Genomic DNA, 26,642 nt, shown 5'->3' on the forward strand with positions numbered 1-26,642 from the left:
TCTCTCTCTCTCTCTCTCTCTCTCTCTCTCTCTCTCTCTCTCTCTCTCTCTCTCTCTCTCTCTCTCTCTCTCTAAAAAAAACAAAAATACACGACCAACTATATATTTGCTTGTGTATCTTAGTAATAATAGTAAAAGAGGTGAATTGTTTAATTGCATTTACTAATGTATTAAATGAGATGTCTCTAATTTGTTTTGCGTTTGTTTGAAATGTCTTTGTTCTGATTAATAATGATGTTATGTGAGGTATATTCCGGTAATATATTAAAACGTATTAGTATTAAACTCGGATAAGAGTAAAATTAATCAAACATTGACACTGAAATGTTCAAACTATTCCTCAAGTATTATTCACTAATATCTTTATTAAAATGTTATATTTTGTAATCGTTTTATAAACAGTTATTGGTATATCGTTCTTGTTATTTTTTTAATGAAATATTACAGGCTGATATGTAATTCCGTAGGATTTTTGTTCTAAAATCGATTTTATTACAAATTTTGTACCATTTTGAATCAAAATAAAAGAAACCTTTAGGGTCCGAATTGTTGGGGACCCGCAACCCACTTTTTGGGATCTTTTCCTAATGCCTGTCACCAGACAGGCTTAGCAGGGTATCTTAGCGGATTTTAATGATTTTTGTGTCTAATTGGGTGTTTTTGACGGTGTGAAATCCGATTATGAGGGTTCCGGATCGATTCGAAGTACACGGCAAAGTTTTTACTACTGGGCTACTCGAGAATGTGTTACAATGTTCCAATGAGCAAGTCTTTCATGAAGTTCAGTTGTCAGGTGTCAGGTTCGTGTGAACGTTGTGAATCTTAGGCCGCCAGCAATGGCCATAGTATAATACTAATAGTTTGATAGTCAATACACCACTTACACATAAAAAAAATGCATTTGGTCTATTTGAGAAACTAAATCCTATCAATCTCTCGTTTGGGTCTGTTACTAATAATAGTAAAAGAGGTGATTTCTGCATTAGCCATAGTATAATATTAACAGTTTGATAGTCAATACGTCACTTACCATGACGGGGTGGAACTGCAAGAAAGAAAGAAGGAAATTTTAATCATTGTGATATAGCTGACATACAAAAACAGAACACAAAAGAGAAACTAAATTCTCTCTCTCTCTCTCTCTCTCTCTCTCTCTCTCTCTCTCTCTCTCTCTCTCTCTCTCTCTCTCTCTCTCTCTCTCTCTCTCTCTCTCTCTCTCCCTCTCTCTCTAAAAAAATACACGACCAGATATGTATTTGGTTGTGTATCTTAGTAATAATAGTAAAAGAGGTGAATTGTTTAATTGCATTTACTAATGTATTAAATGAGATGTCTCTAATTTGTTTTTCGTTTGTTTGAAATGTCTTTATTCTGATTAATAATGATGTTATGTGAGGTATATCCCGGTAATATATTAACACGTATTAGTATTAAACTCGGATAAGAGTAAAATTAATCAAACATTGACACTGAAATGTTCAAACTATTCCTCAAGTATTATTCACTAATATCTTTATTAAAATGTTACATTTTGTAATAGTTTTATAAACAGTTATTGGTATATCGTTCTTGTTATTTTTTTAATGAAATATTACAGGCTGATATGTAATTCCGTAGGATTTTTGTTCTAAAATCGATTTTATTGCAAATTTGGTACCATTTTGAATCAAAATAAAAGAAACCTTTAGGGTCCGAATTGTTGGGGACCCGCAACCCACTTTTTGGGATCTTTTCCTAATGCCTGTCACCAGACAGGCTTAGCAGGGTATCTTAGCGGATTTTAATGATTTTTGTGTCTAATTGGGTGTTTTTGACGGTGTGAAATCCGATTATGAGGGTTCCGGATCGATTCGAAGTACACGGCAAAGTTTTTACTACTGGGCTACTCGAGAATGTGTTACAATGTTCCAATGAGCAAGTCTTTCATGAAGTTCAGTTGTCAGGTGTCAGGTTCGTGTGAACGTTGTGAATCTTAGGCCGCCAGCTATGGCCATAGTATAATACTAATAGTTTGATAGTCAATACACCACTTACACATAAAAAAAATGCATTTCCTCTATTTGAGAAACTAAATCCTATCAATCTCTCGTTTGGGTCTGTTACTAATAATAGTAAAAGAGGTTATTTCTGCATTGGCCATAGTATAATATTAACAGTTTGATAGTCAATACGTCACTTACCATAACAGGGTGCATTCTGGACTGCAAGAAAGAAAGAAGGAAGTTTTAATCATAGTGGAAACACTAGCTGATATACAAAAACAGAACACAAAAGAGAAACTAAATCCTATCAATCTCTGGTTTGGGTCTGTTACTAATAATAGTAAAAGAGGTGATTTCTTTAATTGCATTGGCCATAGTATAATATTAACAGTTTGATAGTCAATACGTCACTTACCATCAAGGGGTGCAACTGCAAGAAAGAAAGAAGGAAATTTTAATCATAGTGAAACACAAAAGAGAAACTAAATCCTATCTCTCGCTCGCTCTCTCTCTCTCTCTCTCTCTCTCTCTCTCTCTCTCTCTCTCTCTCTCTCTCTCTCTCTCTCTCTCTCTCTAAAAAACAAAAATACACGACCAACTATATATTTGCTTGTGTATCTTAGTAATAATAGTAAAAGAGGTGAATTGTTTAATTGCATTTACTAATGTATTAAATGAGATGTCTCTAATTTGTTTTGCGTTTGTTTGAAATGTCTTTGTTCTGATTAATAATGATGTTATGTGAGGTATATTCCGGTAATATATTAAAACGTATTAGTATTAAACTCGGATAACAGTAAAATTAATCAAACATTGACACTGAAATGTTCAAACTATTCCTCAAGTATTATTCACTAATATCTTTATTAAAATGTTATATTTTGTAATCGTTTTATAAACAGTTATTGGTATATCGTTCTTGTTATTTTTTTAATGAAATATTACAGGCTGATATGTAATTCCGTAGGATTTTTGTTCTAAAATCGATTTTATTACAAATTTTGTACCATTTTGAATCAAAATAAAAGAAACCTTTAGGGTCCGAATTGTTGGGGACCCGCAACCCACTTTTTGGGATCTTTTCCTAATGCCTGTCACCAGACAGGCTTAGCAGGGTATCTTAGCGGATTTTAATGATTTTTGTGTCTAATTGGGTGTTTTTGACGGTGTGAAATCCGATTATGAGGGTTCCGGATCGATTCGAAGTACACGGCAAAGTTTTTACTACTGGGCTACTCGAGAATGTGTTACAATGTTCCAATGAGCAAGTCTTTCATGAAGTTCAGTTGTCAGGTGTCAGGTTCGTGTGAACGTTGTGAATCTTAGGCCGCCAGCTATGGCCATAGTATAATACTAATAGTTTGATAGTCAATACACCACTTACACATAAAAAAAATGCATTTCCTCTATTTGAGAAACTAAATCCTATCAATCTCTCGTTTGGGTCTGTTACTAATAATAGTAAAAGAGGTTATTTCTGCATTGGCCATAGTATAATATTAACAGTTTGATAGTCAATACGTCACTTACCATGAGGGGTGGAACTGCAAGAAAGAAAGAAGGAAATTTTAATCATAGTGATATAGCTGACATACAAAAACAGAACACAAAAGAGAAACTAAATCCTATCAATCTCTCTCTCTCTCTCTCTCTCTCTCTCTCTCCTCTCTCGCTCTCTCTCTCTCTCTCTCTCTCTCTCTCTCTCTCTCTCTCTCTCTCTCTCTCTCTCTCTCTAAAAAAAAAAATACACGACCAACTATATATTTGCTTGTGTATCTTAGTAATAATAGTAAAAGAGGTGAATTGTTTAATTGCATTTACTAATGTATTAAATGAGATGTCTCTAATTTGTTTTGCGTTTGTTTGAAATGTCTTTATTCTGATTAATAATGATGTTATGTGAGGTATATCCCGGTAATATATTAACACGTATTAGTATTAAACTCGGATAAGAGTAAAATTAATCAAACATTGACACTGAAATGTTCAAACTATTCCTCAAGTATTATTCACTAATATCTTTATTAAAATGTTACATTTTGTAATAGTTTTATAAACAGTTATTGGTATATCGTTCTTGTTATTTTTTTAATGAAATATTACAGGCTGATATGTAATTCCGTAGGATTTTTGTTCTAAAATCGATTTTATTGCAAATTTGGTACCATTTTGAATCAAAATAAAAGAAACCTTTAGGGTCCGAATTGTTGGGGACCCGCAACCCACTTTTTGGGATCTTTTCCTAATGCCTGTCACCAGACAGGCTTAGCAGGGTATCTTAGCGGATTTTAATGATTTTTGTGTCTAATTGGGTGTTTTTGACGGTGTGAAATCCGATTATGAGGGTTCCGGATCGATTCGAAGTACACGGCAAAGTTTTTACTACTGGGCTACTCGAGAATGTGTTACAATGTTCCAATGAGCAAGTCTTTCATGAAGTTCAGTTGTCAGGTGTCAGGTTCGTGTGAACGTTGTGAATCTTAGGCCGCCAGCTATGGCCATAGTATAATGAATTAATGAATTAGTGACCTACACGACCCATATACCTGATTTATACCCGGTTGATTTAAATGTACTATGATAATTTGTTGTAATTGTAACGATGGACTCCTAAGACAGAGTGATCTAGGTGCATTAGCCGTTTGTTAATGAGAAGTGTGTGTACCGTGCTTCGTGTATTGTGACTTAAGCTATTGACTCGCGCACTGATCAAGACAAAATGGCTACAAGTGAGAATGTATCTACAGTTTTAGGCAATACAAGGGAGGTGATGTACGGGAGTAATGATAAATCTGAAAATCTGGACTATATCACTCAGGTAATGACAAAGATGGATTCAAGACTATCACAAATAGAAATGTATGTGAGAAAAATTGAAAACGTTCAAGCGACGCTCTCTGCATTAACTATGAAAGTTAACTCCTTGGAAGCCGACATTAAAAGTATTCAGTCGACTAACTTAAACCTGGAGTCCAGTCTGCAAGGCTTGGGTCACCTGTATGACTGTGTCAAGTATTCAACCGACAACAATGCAGCGGAGTTAATACAGATGAAAAGCTCAATCAAGCAAATTGACAGTAACAATGCGGCAGTTAGAAATGAGTTAGAGTTTCTCCGAAAAGAAAACGAAGAAATGAAAGGTGCGATAACAGATACGCAATGCCGCTCCATGAAGTACAACCTAATCTTTACCGGTCTCGCCGAAAACGCCAACGAGAATCCCGAATATGTAATCAGAGATTTCTTAAACGATGAACTTGGTTTAGACTGGGATTTGCAATTTGGTAACGTCCACCGATTCGGAAGGAGACAGAGAGGGAAACCGCGACCCATTGTTGTGAAGTTCCTGTACTATAAAGAACTCCAAATTGTTAAAGAACATGCATATCAACTGAAAGGTAAGCCATATGGCATTAACGAACAGTTTCCTGCAGTGATTGAAGAACGCCGGAGAAGGTTGTATCCCACGGCAAAGAGACTCAGACTAGGCGGCCATAAAACAAAATGGTGAGAGATAAACTGTTTGTCGACGGAAGACCATACGACGAAACGACATTCACAGACGGCCGTTCATACAGAGACGTTGTGCAAGGCAGCACGAGTGAGCCGCGACAGACAAATCAAAGTCGACAGATTGAACAACCACAACAAAGCAGAGTTCGCGACGACGGCAGAAGACCGACACCAAAACGACAGCGTGCTTCGTCAACACCAACCGCGGAGAATACCACCGAATCAGAACTGAGACATGACGTAAACAAGACCGACTAGGGGTGCGCGGAGGGTGACTTGTCTGTACTTTCGTGGAACGTTTGCAGATCACTGGAAGACAAATTAAAAGACTCACAGTTTTTAGAAATAATAATTAATTATGATATTATTTGTCTGTACGAATGTTGGACAGAAGCCGGTGAACTTTCCTTACCTAACTATATTACTTATGATGTACCACGAAAACAGGGAAAAGGGGGAGGGATAGTGATATTTATCAAAGAATGTTTGAAAGAATGTTGTACGTTAGTTGAGAAAGGGTGTGATAGCATTGTTGTTCTAAAAATCAAATGTAATACTAGTTGTTTTAGTAGATCAAGAGAGAAAGACGTTTATTTATTCGCTTGCTATATACCACCTGTCAACAGTACTTACTATGATCATAATGATACTGACTTATTCATAACCCTTGAAGCCCAGATAGGGATATATTCTGAGTTAGGAGATGTTATCGTAATTGGAGACTTCAATAGCAGAACTGGCACTGATCTGGACTACATTAGCAATGATATACTACCGGATTGTTCAATTTCAATATTAGGAAATATATTCGAATACTTACCTGATAATAATGATATCGCAACACGCTTCAGTGAAGATAAAACTGTCAACCATTTTGGTAGAAAACTGTTATCTATTTGTAAAAACAGCGGTTTACGGATTGTGAATGGTAGGCTTGAAGGAGATAAGAATGGTAGTATTACATTTTATAACACAAATGGCACAAGCCTCATAGATTATTTACTTGTTGGTGAATCTTTTTTCAGACACATCAAAAATTTCCAATCCGGAATATTTAATTGTTTCTCAGATCATTCTCCTGTTAGTTTTAAAATAGCTCATTTAGTTAAAAATTCGATCACCGAGATTAACAAAATTCAAACACACACCAGTATAAAATGGAATGATGAAAACAATTTTATAATCAGTGGCGAATCGCTGAAAACATTGATATGTTACTAAATACTTGTACTATAAATGATAAAAGACAGAAAAACGTAAATGAATGTGTAGACACATTTGTACAAAAACTTAATGAAATAATTTTACCTTATTGTTCTGTAACAGAGTACAAGTCAAATTCAAAGAAAAATGCGAAAGCCATCGTTATACCCGATGACAAACCCTGGTTTAACGAGACGTGCAAGAAATGCTATCTTGATTATAAGAAGGCTATACAAACGTTTAATGCAAATAGAACTTCTATTAATCGAATTGAACTTGTTCGTGCGAAGAAACTATACAAGACATTGCAATATAAACTTAAACGAAAATATAAATGTCAACAAGGTAATATGCTTAATTATCTACGAAAGCATAACCCTAAAACATTCTACAAACATTTTCAAAAACGTAAGCAAAAGGTTAAAACTGATTTAGGTAATACTGATTTTTTAACGCACTTTGGTAACCTTGCTTCGTATGAACCAACTATTAACAATGAGGTGGATTATTTTTTATCTAATTTTGATAAAAACTACCTACGACCTAAATTGCAATGTGCTGGATAGCGAAATAACAGAGAAAGAAATAACTATTGCAATACACAAGCTGAAGAAAAATAAAGCATGCGGTTATGACAATGTTTTAAATGAATACTTTATTAATTGTATGACGTTTTAATGCCATGCCTGCTTCTACTGTTCAATGGTATTTTTAACTCGGGTTATTTTCCCCAAAACTGGGCTGTGGGATCTATCGTTCCTGTTTTTAAGAAAGGTGATAAGAACGACCCGGACAATTATAGAGGGATCACGTTAGTGAGCTGCTTAGGAAAATTATTTACCTCTATATTAAATGAAGGCTCCTAAATTTTGATGAACAAAACAATGTCATTACCGATGCTCAGTTTGGTTTTAGAAAGCAGATGTCGACCATTGACGCTATTTTTGTATTACAATCTTTAATAAACAGAACTCTGAAAAATAGGAAGCGATTATATTGCTGTTTTGTAGACTACAAAAAGGCTTTTGATTTTGTAAACAGACAAAATTTAGGGTATAAATTAATTCAACAGGGCATAGGAGGAAAATTGTTATCTCTTATAAGATCTTTATATGATAATGTTAAGTGCTGTGTAAAATATAATGACGTAGTTTCTGATTATTTCGTATGTAGAAACGGTCTATTACAGGGAGAAGTACTATCACCAATATTATTTTCCATGTACGTTAATGATTGTGAAATGCAATTTTTATCAGACAGTTGTCCATATGTTGAAATACAAACGTTAAATATATTCTTAATAATGTACGCTGATGATATGGTACTTTTCTCCGAAACTCCAGGCGGATTACAATCAATGTTAAATTCACTTGCAAATTACACCCAAAAATGGGATCTTACCGTCAATACAAATAAAACAAAAATAGTTGTCTTTAGAAATGGGGGAAAAGTAAGAAAGAACGAGAAATGGTCATATAATGGCCACCAATTAGAAGTTGTAGACGAATTTAATTACCTTGGATTATTACTTCGTTTCAATGGCAAATTTAATAGTACACAAAAAAGACTTGCTGAACAAGGACTCAAAGCCCAATATTGGATAACAAATATCTGTAGTAAGAATTTCTTTAATATTGAAACAATGTTAGCCGTGTTTGATACTTATGTCAATAGCGTTCTTAGTTACGGATCTGAAGTCTGGGGTTTTCACTCAGCTCACGATATTGAGAAAGTACATATACAATTTTGTAAAAAAGTATTGGGTGTGCATAAAAGAACATGCAATTATTTTGTTTATAACGAATTAGGGCGATATCCTTTAGCAATTATCAGAAAACTTAGAATTTTTAAATATTGGATAAAGCTTAGTAGTACCAGTAACTGTATCTTAAAAGCTATATATGAGGAAATGTATCAGTACGGAGATACCTGGTTAACGAACATTAAACAAGAACTAGATACGCTTGGGCTAAGTTATATGTGGGACTCGACCAATATCAATTCTAGTTTTTATGTCATAATAAAAGAACGAGTATATGATGTTTTTAAGCAAAATGCCTATAGTACAATAAGGACATCGCCAAAGGGATTGCTATATCAGCACTTATTATTAAATGGATTTACTTTACAAACCTACCTTACAAAACCAATAGAATCTCGCAATTTAAGACAAATAACAAAAATGAGAATTTGTGCACATAAATTAAATATTGAGTCTGGTAGGTATAAAAATATCGAAAGGGCACAAAGAATATGTACTTTATGTAACTGTAATGAGATTGAGGACGAATTTCATTTTATCCTTCAATGTCCAAGATACGAAACTTTAAGAAAGAAATTCATTAAAAAATACTACTTTAAGCATCCCAGTACTTTGAAATTAATACAACTCTTATCAACCGGAAACAATAAAGAGATAAACAACCTAGGAAAATATTTATTACAAGCAAACAGAACTAGGGATCAACTATTACTGGAAATAAACTAATATGTTCTCATTTTATCATTACCCTAGCCGCTGAGGATAACCTGTAAAATAACTTATCTTTATTCTGTTTTGTTTTTTCTATTATATATGTGTGTTTGTGTGTTTGGGTGTGTATTTGTGTCTGCGTGTGTGTGTGTGTGTGTGGGTATGTGTGTGTATATATGTATATATGTAAGTCACTCTCCACCATTGTTCCGCACTATTGTATATATTAATGTTTGTTCATTGTTATAATGCTGATAAGTTGAACAACTTAAAGCAATAAAAGAACTTGAACTTGAACTTGAACTTGTGTGAACGTTGTGAATCTTAGGCCGCCAGCTATGGCCATAGTACAATACTAATAGTTTGATAGTCAATACACCACTTACCCATAAGAAAACTGCATTTGGTCTATTTGAGAAACTAAATCCTATCAATCTCTCGTTTGGGTCTGTTACTAACAATAGTAAAAGAGGTGATTTCTGCATTGGCCATAGTATAATATTAACAGTTTGATAGTCAATACGTCACTTACCATAACAGGGTGCATTCTGGACTGCAAGAAAGAATGAAGGAAATTTTAATCGTAGTGGAAACACTAGCTGATATACAAAAAACAGAACACAAAAGAGAAACTAAATCCTATCAATCTCTGGTTTGGGTCTGTTACTAATAATAGTAAAAGAGGTGATTTCTTTAATTGCATTGACCAAAGACTTGCTCATTGGAACTTTGGAACATTGGAACATATTCTCCTGTAGCCCAGTAGTAAAAACATTGCCGTCGAGTAATACTAATACGTGTTAATATATTACCGGAATATACCTAACATAACATCATTATTAATCAGAACAAAGACATTTCAAACAAACGCAACACAAATTAGAGACATCTCATTTAATACATTAGTTAATTTTGTACCATTTTGAATCAAAATAAAAGCAAACTTTAGGGTCCGAATTGTTTAGGCCCCGCAACCCACTTTTGGGGCCCTTTTCCCAAAGGCTGTCACTAGACAGGCTTAGCATAGTATCTTAGGAACCAATTGGCAGATTTTAATGATTTTTGTGTCTAATTGGTTGTTTTTGACGGTGTAGAATCCGATTAGGAGGGTTCCGGATCGATTCGAAGTAGACGGCAAGGTCATTCGAACAAGGTCACGGTCGCAACTGCAATACAAACGCAACGCAAATTACTTTTCAGTGAAGTGAATAGACCAGAAGAGCTAATTTTAATCAGATTGTATACTGACTGGTCTATAATACTGTTAATAGTACAGCCATGTTTGATTCATGCACGATAGTTACAAACCGTGAAGGACCCTCGCCTGTAAAATATATTGTTTATGGTTCATACATTTCAATGTCAGAATTATAATGGATAATGGAAGGGATCTAGCTCAGTCGGTAGATAACTCGATGGTCCCATTCTTGTGCTCCACGACTGCGCTATCAAATGCCGCGGGTTGTGTTATCCTGTCTGTGGAAAAGTGCATATAACAGATCCCTTGCTGCTAATGGAAAATGTAACTGGTTTCCTCTAAGACAATGTGTCACAATTATTAATCAATCAATATGTTCTAGTGGTGGCATTATAGTAGTTATGATATGCAGCCCACTCAAGAAGTCGCACGTACAGTGTACAACACGGAAAGTACACCATCTGCCAAAACACGAATGGACAGAATGGCATGGTTCAATCAATGTCTCACATCACTCCTTGAATATGCATTCAGTATAATCGATTGGAATCTTTGATTCGTCTAAAAAGACTATAACAAACTCGAATTTATCAAGCTACAACCTAATCTACTGTTGCATACGCGCTGCGAAATCAGTGTACCCACTGCAGGGGTGTAGCATGATCTGGACCTGGGAGGGTTCGAATATGAACTAAGTGGACCTTTTTCTATTTTGTTTTTGCACCACCCGAAACTCCATATTTATAAACCTCTATGTGTTAGTACTGTAAGCGGACCGTTTGCTTCAGGGTCCCAGCCTACGCCCCTGCATCGTTGGCATAGCCATTGGTAGATCCCGTAATCATCAATTGTTCACAAAGTTATCTGTCGATCACCTTGGACCATCAATAGATCGCTCTTTGCCATCAATGCAGACGTTGTTAGTGTATTCAAGGGACGATCGAGCAAACCTCTAACGATCGCGATTGGTAGATCAATGGATCCCGTGTTACATCTCAAAAGTTTCCACCGAGTGCGCTGCGCCATCAATAGACACATCGTTAGTTTTCAGGCGGGAGGGGGGGGGGGGGGCAGTTAAGAATCTATTCTTGCATCCTTGCACAATTTACAGATGGCTATGCTAACGACCATCTGTTGATGGTGCAGCGCGATTCATCACAAGTGATAGAGTGTCTTCCTGGAGCAACACCTACATGTGTCATGAGTGATAGAGCCTCACTCTGGAGTAAAACCTGTATGTTTCACTGGTGGTAGAGCGTCACCCTGGAGTAACATCTACATGTGTCACGATTAATAGAGCGTCGCCCTGGAGTAATACCTACATGTGTCACGAGTAATAGAGCGTCACCCTGGAGTAACACCTACATGTGTCACGAGTGATAGAGCGTCACTCTGGAGTAACACCTACATGTGTCACGAGTGGTAGAGTTTCTCTTTCGAGTAAGACCTACATGTGTCACGAGTAATAGAGCGTCACCCTGGAGTAACACCTACATGTGTCACGAGTAATAGAGCATCACCCTGGAGTAACACCTACATGTCTCACGAATGGTAGACGTCACCCTGGAGTAACACCTTCATGTGTCACGAGTGGTAGACGTCACCCTGGAGTAACACCTACATGTGTCACGAGTTTGTAGAGCGTCATCCTGGAGTAACACCTACATGTCTCACGAATGGTAGACGTCACCCTGGAGTAACACCTTCATGTGTCACGAGTGGTAGACGTCACCCTCGAGTAACACCTGCATGTGTCACGTGCAATAGAGCGTCACCCTGTAGTAACACCTACATGTCTCACTAACGGTAGACGTCACCCTCGAGTAACACCTACATGTGTCATGAGTAATAGAGCGTCACCCTCCAGTAACACATACATGTGTCATGAGTAATAGAGCGTCACCCTCCAGTAACACCTACATGTGTCACGCGTAATAGAGCGTCACCCTGTAGTAACACCTACATGTCTCACTAATGGTAGACGTCACCCTCGAGTAACACCTACATGTGTCATGAGTAATAGAGCGTCACCCTCCAGTAACACATACATGTGTCATGAGTAATAGAGCGTCACCCTGGAGTAACACCTACATGTGTCATGAGTAATAGAGCGTCACCCTGGAGTAACACCTACATGTGCCACGAGTGGTACACATCACCAACGAGTAACACCTACATGTGTCGCAAGTGATAGACGTCGCCCTGGAGTAACACCTACATGTGTCAAGAGTGGTAGCGCATCACCCTGGAGTAAAACTACATGTGTCACGAGTGGTAGCGCGTCACCCTGGAGTAAGGACTACATGTGTCACGAGTATTAAAATCGTCACCCTGGAGTAAGAACTACATGTGTCACGAGTATTAAGATCGTCACCCTGGAGTAAGAACTACATGTGTCACGAGTATTAAGATCGTCACCCTGGAGTAAGAACTACATGTGTCACGAGTATTAAGGGCGTCACCCTGGAGTAAGAACTACATGTGTCACGAGTGGTACAGCGTCGCCCTGGAGTAATACCTACATGTGTCACGAGTAATAGAGCGTCACCCTGGAGTAACACCTACATGTGTCACGAGTGATAGAGCGTCACCCTGGAGTAACACCTACATGTGTCACGAGTGGTAGAGCTTCTCTTTCGAGTAAGACCTACATGTGTCACGAGTAATAGAGCGTCACCCTGGAGTAAGAACTACATGTGTCACGAGTAATAAGAGCGTCACCCTGGAGTAAGAACTACATGTGTCACGAGTGGTACAGCGTCACCCTGGAGTAAGAACTACATGTGTCACGAGTATTAAGATCGTCACCCTGGAGTAAGAACTACATGTGTCACGAGTGGTACAGCGTCACCCTGGAGTAAGAACTACATGTGTCACGAGTGGTACAGCGTCACCCTGGAGTAAGAACTACATGTGTCACGAGTATTAAGAGCGTCACCCTGGAGTAAGAACTACATGTGTCACGAGTAATAAGAGCGTCACCCTGGAGTAAGAACTACATGTGTCACGAGTGGTACAGCGTCACCCTGGAGTAACACCTACATGTCTCACGAATGGTAGACGTCACCCTGGAGTAACACCTTCATGTGACACGAGTGGTAGACGTCACCCTCGAGTAACACCTGCATGTGTCACGCGTAATAGAGCGTCACTCTGTAGTAACACCTACATGTCTCACTAATGGTAGACGTCACCCTCGAGTAACACCTACATGTGTCATGAGTAATAGAGCGTCACCCTGGAGTAAGAACTACATGTGTCACGAGTATTAAGATCGTCACCCTGGAGTAAGAACTACATGTGTCACGAGTGGTACAGCGTCACCCTGGAGTAAGAACTACATGTGTCACGAGTAATAAGAGCGTCACCCTGGAGTAAGAACTACATGTGCCACGAGTGGTACAGCGTCACCCTGGAGTAAGAACTACATGTGTCACGAGTAATAAGAGCGTCACCCTGGAGTAAGAACTACATGTGTCACGAGTAATAAGAGCGTCACCCTGGAGTAAGAACTACATGTGTCACGAGTGGTACAGCGTCACCCTGGAGTAAGAACTACATGTGTCACGAATGGTACAACGTCACCCTGGAGTAAGAACTACATGTGTCACGAGTAATAAGAGCGTCACCCTGGAGTAAGAACTACATGTGTCACGAGTGGTACAGCGTCACCCTGGAGTAAGAACTACATGTGTCACGAATGGTACAGCGTCACCCTGGAGTAAGAACTACATGTGTCACGAGTAATATGAGCGTCACCCTGGAGTAAGAACTACATGTGTCACGAGTGGTACAGCGTCACCCTGGAGTAAGAACTACATGTGTCACGAGTATTAAGAGCGTCACCCTGGAGTAAGAACTACATGTGTCACGAGTGGTACAGCGTCACCCTGGAGTAAGAACTACATGTGTCACGAGTAATAAGAGCGTCACCCTGGAGTAAGAACTACATGTGTCACGAGTATTAAGAGCGTCACCCTGGAGTAAGAACTACATGTGTCACGAGTAATAAGAGCGTCACCCTGGAGTAAGAACTACATGTGTCACGAGTGGTACAGCGTCACCCTGGAGTAAGAACTACATGTGTCACGAGTAATAAGAGCGTCACCCTGGAGTAAGAACTACATGTGTCACGAGTAATAAGAGCGTCACCCTGGAGTAAGAACTACATGTGTCACGAGTGGTACAGCGTCACCCTGGAGTAAGAACTACATGTGTCACGAGTATTAAGAGCGTCACCCTGGAGTAAGAACTACATGTGTCACGAGTGGTACAGCGTCACCCTGGAGTAAGAACTACATGTGTCACGAGTAATAAGAGCGTCACCCTGGAGTAAGAACTACATGTGTCACGAGTATTAAGAGCGTCACCCTGGAGTAAGAACTACATGTGTCACGAGTAATAAGAGCGTCACCCTGGAGTAAGAACTACATGTGTCACGAGTAATAAGAGCGTCACCCTGGAGTAAGAACTACATGTGTCACGAGTGGTACAGCGTCACCCTGGAGTAACACCTACATGTCTCACGAATGGTAGACGTCACCCTGGAGTAACACCTTCATGTGACACGAGTGGTAGACGTCACCCTCGAGTAACACCTGCATGTGTCACGCGTAATAGAGCGTCACTCTGTAGTAACACCTACATGTCTCACTAATGGTAGACGTCACCCTCGAGTAACACCTACATGTGTCATGAGTAATAGAGCGTCACCCTCCAGTAACACCTACATGTGTCATGAGTAATAGAGCGTCACCCTGGAGTAACATCTACATGTGTCATGAGTAATAGAGCGTCACCCTGGAGTAACACCTACATGTGTCATGAGTAATAGGGCGTCACCCTGGAGTAACACCTACATGCCTCACGAATGGTAGACGTTACCCTGGAGTAACACCTACATGTGCCACGAGTGGTACACGTCACCAACGAGTAACACCTACATGTGTCGCAAGTGGTAGACGTCACCTTCGAGTAACACCTACATGTGTCGCAAGTGATAGATGTCACCCTGGAGTAACACCTACATGTGTCACGAGTGGTAGCGCGTCACCCTGGAGTAAGAACTACATGTGTCACAATTGGTACATGTCACCCTCGAGTAACACCTACATGTGTCACGAGTATTAAGATCGTCACCCTGGAGTAAGAACTACATGTGTCACGAGTATTAAGAGCGTCACCCTGGAGTAAGAACTACATGTGTCACGAGTATTAAGAGCGTCACCCTGGAGTAAGAACTACATGTGTCTCGAGTGGTACAGCGTCACCCTGGAGTAAGAACTACATGTGTCACGAGTGGTACAGCGTCACCCTGGAGTAAGAACTACATGTGTCACGAGTATTAAGATCGTCACCCTGGAGTAAGAACTACATGTGTCACGAGTATTAAGAGCGTCACCCTGGAGTAAGAACTACATGTGTCACGAGTAATAAGAGCGTCACCCTGGAGTAAGAACTACATGTGTCACGAGTGGTACAGCGTCACCCTGGAGTAACACCTACATGTCTCACGAATGGTAGACGTCACCCTGGAGTAACACCTTCATGTGACACGAGTGGTAGACGTCACCCTCGAGTAACACCTGCATGTGTCACGCGTAATAGAGCGTCACTCTGTAGTAACACCTACATGTCTCACTAATGGTAGACGTCACCCTCGAGTAACACCTACATGTGTCATGAGTAATAGAGCGTCACCCTGGAGTAAGAACTACATGTGTCACGAGTATTAAGATCGTCACCCTGGAGTAAGAACTACATGTGTCACGAGTGGTACAGCGTCACCCTGGAGTAAGAACTACATGTGTCACGAGTAATAAGAGCGTCACCCTGGAGTAAGAACTACATGTGCCACGAGTGGTACAGCGTCACCCTGGAGTAAGAACTACATGTGTCACGAGTAATAAGAGCGTCACCCTGGAGTAAGAACTACATGTGTCACGAGTAATAAGAGCGTCACCCTGGAGTAAGAACTACATGTGTCACGAGTGGTACAGCGTCACCCTGGAGTAAGAACTACATGTGTCACGAATGGTACAACGTCACCCTGGAGTAAGAACTACATGTGTCACGAGTAATAAGAGCGTCACCCTGGAATAAGAACTACATGTGTCACGAGTGGTACAGCGTCACCCTGGAGTAAGAACTACATGTGTCACGAATGGTACAGCGTCACCCTGGAGTAAGAACTACATGTGTCACGAGTAATAAGAGCGTCACCCTGGAGTAAGAACTACATGTGTCACGAGTGGTACAGCGTCACCCTGGAGTAAGAACTACATGTGTCACGAGTATTAAGAGCGTCACCCTGGAGTAAGAACTACATGTGTCACGAGTGGTACAGCGTCACCCTGGAGTAAGACCTACATGTGTCACGAGTAATAAGAGCGTCACCCTGGAGTAAGAACTACATGTGTCACGAGTGGTACAGCGTCACCCTGGAGTAAGAACTACATGTGTCACGAGTAATAAGAGCGTCACCCTGGAGTAAGAACTACATGTGTCACGAGTAATAAGAGCGTCACCCTGGAGTAAGAACTACATGTGTCACGAGTGGTACAGCGTCACCCTGGAGTAAGAACTACATGTGTCACGAGTATTAAGAGCGTCACCCTGGAGTAAGAACTACATGTGTCACGAGTGGTACAGCGTCACCCTGGAGTAAGAACTACATGTGTCACGAGTAATAAGAGCGTCACCCTGGAGTAAGAACTACATGTGTCACGAGTATTAAGAGCGTCACCCTGGAGTAAGAACTACATGTGTCACGAGTAATAAGAGCGTCACCCTGGAGTAAGAACTACATGTGTCACGAGTAATAAGAGCGTCACCCTGGAGTAAGAACTACATGTGTCACGAGTGGTACAGCGTCACCCTGGAGTAACACCTACATGTCTCACGAATGGTAGACGTCACCCTGGAGTAACACCTTCATGTGACACGAGTGGTAGACGTCACCCTCGAGTAACACCTGCATGTGTCACGCGTAATAGAGCGTCACTCTGTAGTAACACCTACATGTCTCACTAATGGTAGACGTCACCCTCGAGTAACACCTACATGTGTCATGAGTAATAGAGCGTCACCCTCCAGTAACACCTACATGTGTCATGAGTAATAGAGCGTCACCCTGGAGTAACATCTACATGTGTCATGAGTAATAGAGCGTCACCCTGGAGTAACACCTACATGTGTCATGAGTAATAGGGCGTCACCCTGGAGTAACACCTACATGCCTCACGAATGGTAGACGTTACCCTGGAGTAACACCTACATGTGCCACGAGTGGTACACGTCACCAACGAGTAACACCTACATGTGTCGCAAGTGGTAGACGTCACCTTCGAGTAACACCTACATGTGTCGCAAGTGATAGATGTCACCCTGGAGTAACACCTACATGTGTCACGAGTGGTAGCGCGTCACCCTGGAGTAAGAACTACATGTGTCACAATTGGTACATGTCACCCTCGAGTAACACCTACATGTGTCACGAGTATTAAGATCGTCACCCTGGAGTAAGAACTACATGTGTCACGAGTATTAAGAGCGTCACCCTGGAGTAAGAACTACATGTGTCACGAGTATTAAGAGCGTCACCCTGGAGTAAGAACTACATGTGTCACGAGTGGTACAGCGTCACCCTGGAGTAAGAACTACATGTGTCACGAGTATTAAGATCGTCACCCTGGAGTAAGAACTACATGTGTCACGAGTATTAAGATCGTCACCCTGGAGTAAGAACTACATGTGTCACGAGTAATAAGAGCGTCACCCTGGAGTAAGAACTACATGTGTCACGAGTGGTAAGAGCGTCACCCTGGAGTAAGAACTACATGTGTCACGAGTGGTAGAGCGTCACCCTGGAGTAACACATACATGTCTCACGAGTGGTAGACGTCACCCTGGAGTAACACCTGCATGTGTCACGCACGTCACTCTGTAGTAACACCTACATGACTAATGGTAGACGTCACCCTCGAGTAACACCTACATGTGTCACGAGTAATAGAGCGTCACCCTGGAGTAACAACTACATGTGTCACGAGTGGTAGACGTCACCCTGGAGTAAGAACTACATGTGTCACGAGTAATAGAGCGTCACCCTGGAGTAAGAACTACATGTGTCACGAGTAATAAGAGCGTCACCCTGGAGTAAGAACTACATGTGTCACGAGTGGTACAGCGTCACCCTGGAGTAAGAACTACATGTGTCACGAGTAATAAGAGCGTCACCCTGGAGTAAGAACTACATGTGTCACGAGTGGTACAGCGTCACCCTGGAGTAAGAACTACATGTGTCACGAGTAATAAGAGCGTCACCCTGGAGTAAGAACTACATGTGTCACGAGTATTACAGCGTCACCCTGGAGTAAGAACTACATGTGTCACGAGTAATAAGAGCGTCACCCTGGAGTAAGAACTACATGTGTCACGAGTGGTACAGCGTCACCCTGGAGTAAGAACTACATGTGTCACGAGTAATAAGAGCGTCACCCTGGAGTAAGAACTACATGTGTCACGAGTGGTACAGCGTCACCCTGGAGTAAGAACTACATGTGTCACGAGTAATAAGAGCGTCACCCTGGAGTAAGAACTACATGTGTCACGAGTAATAAGAGCGTCACCCTGGAGTAAGAACTACATGTGTCACGAGTATTAAGAGCGTCACCCTGGAGTAAGAACTACATGTGTCACGAGTAATAAGAGCGTCACCCTGGAGTAAGAACTACATGTGTCACGAGTGGTACAGCGTCACCCTGGAGTAAGAACTACATGTGTCACGAGTAATAAGAGCGTCACCCTGGAGTAAGAACTACATGTGTCACGAGTAATAAGAGCGTCACCCTGGAGTAAGAACTACATGTGTCACGCGTAATAGAGCGTCACTCTGTAGTAACACCTACATGTCTCACTAATGGTAGACGTCACCCTCGAGTAACACCTACATGTGTCATGAGTAATAGAGCGTCACCCTCCAGTAACACCTACATGTGTCATGAGTAATAGAGCGTCACCCTGGAGTAACATCTACATGTGTCATGAGTAATAGAGCGTCACCCTGGAGTAACACCTACATGTGTCATGAGTAATAGGGCGTCACCCTGGAGTAACACCTACATGCCTCACGAATGGTAGACGTCACCCTGGAGTAACACCTACATGTGCAACGAGTGGTACACGTCACCAACGAGTAACACCTACATGTGTCGCAAGTGGTAGACGTCACCTTCGAGTAACACCTACATGTGTCGCAAGTGATAGACGTCGCCCTGGAGTAACACCTACATGTGTCACGAGTGGTAGCGCGTCACCCTGGAGTAAGAACTACATGTGTCACAATTGGTACATGTCACCCTCGAGTAACACCTACATGTGTCACGAGTATTAAGATCGTCACCCTGGAGTAAGAACTACATGTGTCACGAGTATTAAGAGCGTCACCCTGGAGTAAGAACTACATGTGTCACATGTCACCCTCGAGTAACACCTACATGTGTCACGAGTGGTAGCGCGTCACCCTGGAGTAAGAACTACATGTGTCACAATTGGTACATGTCACCCTCGAGTAACACCTACATGTGTCACGAGTGGCAGACGTCACCCTCGAGTAACACCTACATGTGTCACGTGTGGTAGACTTCACCCTCGAGTAACACCTACATGTGTCACATGTCACCCTCGAGTAACACGTACATGTGTCACAAGTGATAGAGCGTTACCCTTGAGCAACAACTGTATGTGCCACGAGCAGTAGAGCACTAACCTAAGGTTCTGTGGCACACACGACTTTTCCCAGTTCAAAACCATTGTCCCACAGCTTATACATCATAGGCCGTGTATTATATGGAATACTGCGTATGACATGGTTCAATTTCAGACCGATTGTAGATCAGACGAGTATTTTACTACTGGACAAGGTTCCGCACATGTGCCGGAGAATAGGTCCGAATGCTAGATCCTACGGCGAAATTCACTTCGCAGGTGGAGGTTTCAAACTGTACCCGACAGTTATGAGTATAGTAACTAACAGTTTGATAATAAATACTTCACTTACCTGTCTTATCAAAACATATATCAGGGACTGCAAGAAAGTAAGAAGGAAGTATTAATCACAGTGCGAACTAAAGCTGGAATACAAAACAGACGCTACCTTTGACTCATTGTTTGGAACCAGTGCCAGAATCTGAACCCAGTAACCCCCACCTTAAGTCTGGTGCTTTAACCACTACACCAAGGCTGGTCTTATAATGATCTACCAGCCTCGCTGGCATCGTGGTTAAGCCATGGGACATAAGGCTGGTAGGTATAGAGTTCGCAACCCGGTACCGGCTTCCACCCAGAGCGAGTTTTAACAACTCAGTGGGTAGGTGTAAGGCCACTACACCCTCTTCTCTCTCATTAACAACTAACAATTAACAACAACTAATCTACTGTTCTGGACAGAAAGCCCAGATAGCTGAGGTGTGTGCCCAGGACAGCGTGGATAAAAGCACGAAAATGTTGCGACGTGAAATATTTTAGGCAGGGGACCAAGGATAAAAGGACATATGAACCGACCCCCTAAAATTGGGAACTTCAATGGAAATTGTAAACATCTGTTCATAAAAGGGCACTTTATGTTGTACTAGGAGGGGACAGATATTACCTTGGACATACTGAAAAAAGAGAGTATAAAAGACAGCTTTAGACTTCGTACTGACACTTAACCACATTTATTTACTTAGTAATTTTTCAATACAATTGAATGAAAACAGATTGTTTTTTCAAGATGTACACAATAAAATACTTTTAAATGAGTAACAATATTAATAATTAATTAATTAAATAGAACATAAAAGAGGAACTAAATCTTGTTACGGTATATACGTCATGCGCCATAAACCGATCTACGTCATTAGCGTAGCCATCGGTAGATTGCGCAAGCATCGATCGATCACGCAGCACCATCAGTGGATTCGTCGTTAGATCATGTTGCGCCATCAATGGACACGTCGTGTATGTAGCCAACAGTAAATATGTATATGTACTGTTAGTCGTATATTTTTGGACATTTTGGTCCGGGATGGTACATCATTTTTAGAATTGGGACATCTTGGGCAGTTGGGACATTTTAGGCTTCAACACAACCCCCTCCCCCCTTACAAAATCCTAGATCCGCCCCTGGACACAAACATGTGACAGAGAGGAAACTTACACTCAATCATCTTGTTGATTATTGGTGATCCGTTCTTCGGAGACCCGCGCACCAAAAGCCGAAATCCATCAGGACCATAGACATCTGAAACAAGATCATTGTGACTTAATTTACGGCAGGATATTTAAATGAACATCTACACGATGGACCTGGCGTATGTGCCTAGGACAGCGTGCTTGAACTTAACTAGGACAGCGTGCTTGAAATTAACCTGTTTTGTGAGACGATTAAAATAAAAGTGGTATAATTTCTTTCTGATTTATATTGTGCACAGAGTAATCTGTTGATTTTCTTTTGTAACAACAATAACAAACACAACATAAAAATAGAAAAAAAACAAAAAAAACAAAACAATAACCAACAACAGAAGATAAAGCAGAATAACTCGAGAAACAAGACAAAACCCATCTTCTAATTCTTTTTAAGAAAGACTCATTGGTACATTTGATGTACGCCCCATCCTGTGCTAATATAGCAAAAAGGCTGTATGTGCTGATTTGTCTATAGGACCATGCAAACGATCCTTGCTCATATTTAAAGGGACAAACACTAGTGTTTAAACACTTAGGCATATTTTTCAGCTAGACTCGAGTTTCAACTCGTAAAAATGGATACTAAGTTTGGTTAATTTACAAACCTGTAACACATTCGGATACAACAGAGTGAAACAAGAGTCTGTGACATTAAAACACCCTTAAAATAGACTAAAACGCGACTCCATAATCATTACTTCTCAGACCCACGTGCGTTTTTGAAAATATGAAAAATGCATTTTGTGGTATTAGAAACACCAGGATGACCAGATACACTCCGGTTGTATGGAAATGGATAATCTAATTCGATTTCAGTTATCATAAACGGCTCTAATGGTGAACAATATGCCTTAGTGTTTAAAATCTAGTATCTGTCCCTTTAACGTATGCCCCATCCTGTGCTAATATATCAAAAGGTTGTATGTGCTGTTTTATCTTTAGGACCATGTAAAACATCCTTGCTGGTAATGAAAATCGGGTTTCTTCTAAGATGTCAAAATGTGTTTGACACCCAACAGTAAAAGTGGAGTCGTTAAAGAATATTACTTTAACTTTATTTAACATACATACCTGAGCCAGAAAGTACAAGTACTGCTCTGAGTATATTTCTGTCGAACATCCTATATTCCCTCTGGGGACCTCTCTGTGCAGCATCCCCAGTGACATAATCATTAGCCTTAGTGTCCATGACAAGACATGCCATGTCACACGGAGAGAAGGCGATATCGCTCAGGTCAACTGCATTCATTGTTAGGTCATCGGCATTCATTGGTTTGATCAGTTTGGCGATTTCGCCTTGCAACTTGTTTTTCTTCAGCAGAAAATGTACGTAACTCTCTGTGTCTATGGCTTTCTCGGCAATCTTCAGAGTATTTTCCACTTCCTTGATGTCAAGTTCTAACTTGTCTTTCAGTTTAACAAGTGTCTTATTCTTTTCATTTCCACGTCGATTGAGCTCATCAGCTAGAACTGACTGTCTACACTCAACAGCTTTTATCATTTCCTCCCCTTCCTCTCTAAAAGCGGCAGACACGTCTTGGATGCGGTTTTGTAACATGACCTCTTCCTTTTCTATAGAGCGAACACTTTTTCCTAAGTCAAGTTGCACCTCCTTCAGTTTACTCATCTGCCCTTCAATTCCCTGCCTTTCTTGTTCGTACGTCTTCGTGAGCGGTTCTGTGGTGTGCTGCTTGCACTTGGTGAGAACGCAGACTGAACAAGCTGGCAGTTGGCAATCCTTGCAGAAGTACTTCAACTTCTTTTGGTCATGGAATTCCTTCGAGCACCGCTCGTCGTCTTGTGACTGAGTTGTTAGACAGTCCACCACGCGTTTGTCTATCGCGAGGGAGTGTGGCGATGAGAAGCCAATGTACTCCTTCTTGCAGGCTTCGTTTAAACAGACAAACTCGTGTCTGCCTATAGTGCCCAGACATGGCAGACACATGTTGTGCTGACAAGGCAGAAGATACGGTTTCCTGTCTTCTAGGTCGAATTTCTTGTTGCAATACAGACACAAAAGGTATCTAGAAAGGTCACGAACGGTTGCCATTATTCAAAGATGTCTATTTTATTATGTGTGTGCTTTTTATTATTTGCCTTTAATTACGTTATTCTTGTTGTTGTTTAATGTTTTTCCTACAATGATATAAAGGGAAATTAATTCAGTGATATGGTAAAACATTTGATAATGATAATGATGGTCAGAATATGGTTAATTATGATGTTCAAGGTTATTATGTAAATGTTAACAATCATTGTGTGTGTGTGTGTGTGTGTGTGTGTGTTTTTGTGTTTGTGTGTATATGTATGTGTGTGTGTGTGTGTTTATATGTGTGTGTGTGTGTGTGTGTGTGTGAGAGAGAGTGTGCGTGTGTTTATGTGTGTATGTGTCTCTCTGTGTGTATGAGAGAGAGAGAGAGAGAGAGAGAGAGAGAGAGAGAGAGAGAGAGAGAAAGAGTTTGTGTGTGTGTGTGTGTGTGTGTTTGTGTGTGAGTGTCTACCAGTGTGTGTACGAGTGTACATGTATGTATGTGCATGTGTGTGTGTGTGTGTGTGTGTGTGTGTGCACATGTGTGTGTGTGTGTGTGTGTGTGTGTGTGTGTGTGTGTGTTTGTCTATCAGTATGGGTGCCTGTATCTGTGTTCATCTCTCTGGGTGTTATCCATGACTTGATATTTATATAGCGATTCAAATCGTCACTGGCTTCCAAATATACAAAGCAATATTCTTTTGTCATTTTGGTATTGCAGTTGCTTTATCATGTCTGTTAATGCCAAGCATTTCAAAACGTTTATTTTGACGATATGACGCATCAGTGACAAAAAGGAAGTGGGATGCAATAACTTATGCAATACCTTTTGCTAAAAACGTCTGTAGTCTTAACAGGGGCTGCATGTGTTAGCGGTGATTCGTGATGATACATTAAAAAAGGCAATGTGTTTCGTTTTTCATAAATAAATGTGTTCATTATTAAAGGAACTGGTCAGTTATGAGGTACACTACCTCTTCTGTTACTAAGGTCTTAATGCGCAATTGGCATTACCGAAAATAGTACACTGTGGGTCAATACCCTTAAATCCTGTTGTGTGCTAGAATTTCATTATCTTAAAAAAAAAAAAAAAATAATAATAACCTTAATAACAAAAATAAAATCTACAAAATAGTCGTTTAACTCCCAGATGCCAGGAAAACGTGTGTTAGGCTTTCAGAGATTTAAACTTTTCCGGGGGTGCATACCCCTGGATCCGCATACAAAGCCGTCAAGCAACTTCTTATCCAAAAGGCTCCAGCAAATAACTAGTCAAACCCCCTAACAAATAACTTTTCGAACCCCCCTCCCTGAAAATGCTGGCTACGGGTCTGGTGTGTGTGTGTGTGTGTGTGTGTGTGTGTGTGTGTGTGTGTCTATAAGAGTGTATGCATGTGTTAAGAGTACATACAATATATAGATATACATACATACATACATACATTAAAAAACAACATATACATACAAATACACACATTTGTATCTAAAATACACGTGTTTTCCTAAGTCCGATTCCATAGAGCGTTAAAAAAACTACATATACATACAAATACACACATTATTCTTGTATTATATGTCTGGCATTAGTTCATCAACATTAACCTCGTCAACATTAATGTGCTTGCACTCGAGGTTAATCTTGATGAACTAATCTGGCATGTACAAGGGTGAATCCACTGCTAAGAGCGTATCGTGGCAAGTCTACAAGTTGCGGGTGATTCGGTGCCACAGGTTGGAGTCCCAGCAACGCCATGAGACAATTTGTGACGTCAGAAAGGATTTAATTATCCCCTGCGCCAGTGCGTTAATATCTATGTATGTAATAGTCAAACCTGACATATATACACCATATAGTATTACAGGCGGATCTAGTGGGGGCAGGACCCCGACACCCCCCCACAAACTTTTGCGACAGTTATAATTTTATTATATATTAATTTTCTTCTTTTTTTACGATCTTCCTCCACACCTCCTCCCTAAGTTCCCTTAGCATTCCGCCTCATGTAATTCAATTAAATTGGGCCCCCCCCAAATGGATTTTCTGGATCCGCCATTGAGTATTCCTAGATCAATACATACTAGCCAGTGCCAGGTTTGCCCACTGTTTCATGCATGTAAGACGGATCGACCGCATGAGACAATTTGTGAGGCCAGACAGTATTTAATTATCTATGTATACAATAGTTCATCAAGATAAACGTCTCCGGCTCGATATGTATTATTGTGATGTTTATTGCTGTCCAATAAATGTCAAAATGTGAAAAAAAACGGACCGTAGATGTTTACCTTGGTGAACTATGTATGCAATAGTCAAACCCGACATACAATGATACATACAACATATAGATATTAATACATTAATATATACACACATACATTTACCATGGTACCACAGTTATGTAGTCTTCTTAGATTTTGACTATTCTACCACTAGCTAGCTGTTTCAGGTTGTTCAAGGTTCCTTGTATGTACGAACATTTAATGCAAAATGACCGTCTAGATGAGGAATAGGAAATCGAAACTAAACAAAAACCCAGCAGAAAAAGTTCCCTATGTTGGTGGAACGGCCGATACTATCAGGACCGCAGCCGACTACTTACATAGGGCCATATACATACTTACAACGTAGCGTTAACTTGGGGCCATGCAAAAGCAGCGTGACTGTAATGTAGGCAATCCACTATATTTTTTTTTCCAACATAGGTTACTCGGACTCCAAAGTCTCTCGGTAAAATTATATATAAGGGGATCATACCAGCCTCGCTCGTGTCATATGGTTATACCATCAGACATAAGGCTGGTAGGTACCGGGCTAGCTCGAGTTACCTCCAGCCCTCCCCTAATATTGATATTGATATGCAGGGGAAGGCTAGACGAAATTCTGTGCAATGTTTTGGCAATCGTCGGCAACCAAATGGTCGCAAGCTACTGTATCTAAAATACACGTGTTTTCCTAAGTCCGATTCCATAGAGCGTTTGTTTGATTATTCTCGAGTCCAGTCATGGCATTAA

The 26,642-nt window shown here is 40.5% G+C and overlaps 1 protein-coding gene across 2 annotated transcripts in view; it reads right to left on the bottom strand.

Moving 5' to 3' along the window:
• LOC121373181 (E3 ubiquitin-protein ligase TRIM63-like) overlaps positions 1-26,131 on the bottom strand; it is a 47,377-nt gene extending 21,246 nt beyond the window's left edge. For both annotated transcript variants that reach the window (XM_041499646.1, XM_041499640.1), the window contains exons 1-6: positions 26,007-26,131; positions 22,673-23,737; positions 21,570-21,653; positions 20,430-20,456; positions 9,704-9,724; positions 1,031-1,045 (exon numbers count right to left, since the gene is read on the bottom strand). In XM_041499646.1, the coding sequence (XP_041355580.1) occupies positions 1,031-1,045; positions 9,704-9,724; positions 20,430-20,456; positions 21,570-21,653; positions 22,673-23,651 (1,126 nt within the window). In that variant the 5' untranslated portion in view covers positions 23,652-23,737; positions 26,007-26,131. The remainder of the gene's footprint in view (positions 1-1,030; positions 1,046-9,703; positions 9,725-20,429; positions 20,457-21,569; positions 21,654-22,672; positions 23,738-26,006) is intronic.
• Between the last annotated feature and the right edge of the window lie 511 nt (positions 26,132-26,642).

This window comes from Gigantopelta aegis, chromosome 1, assembly GCF_016097555.1.
Source record: "Gigantopelta aegis isolate Gae_Host chromosome 1, Gae_host_genome, whole genome shotgun sequence".
Lineage (NCBI taxonomy): Eukaryota > Metazoa > Mollusca > Gastropoda > Neomphalida > Peltospiridae > Gigantopelta > Gigantopelta aegis.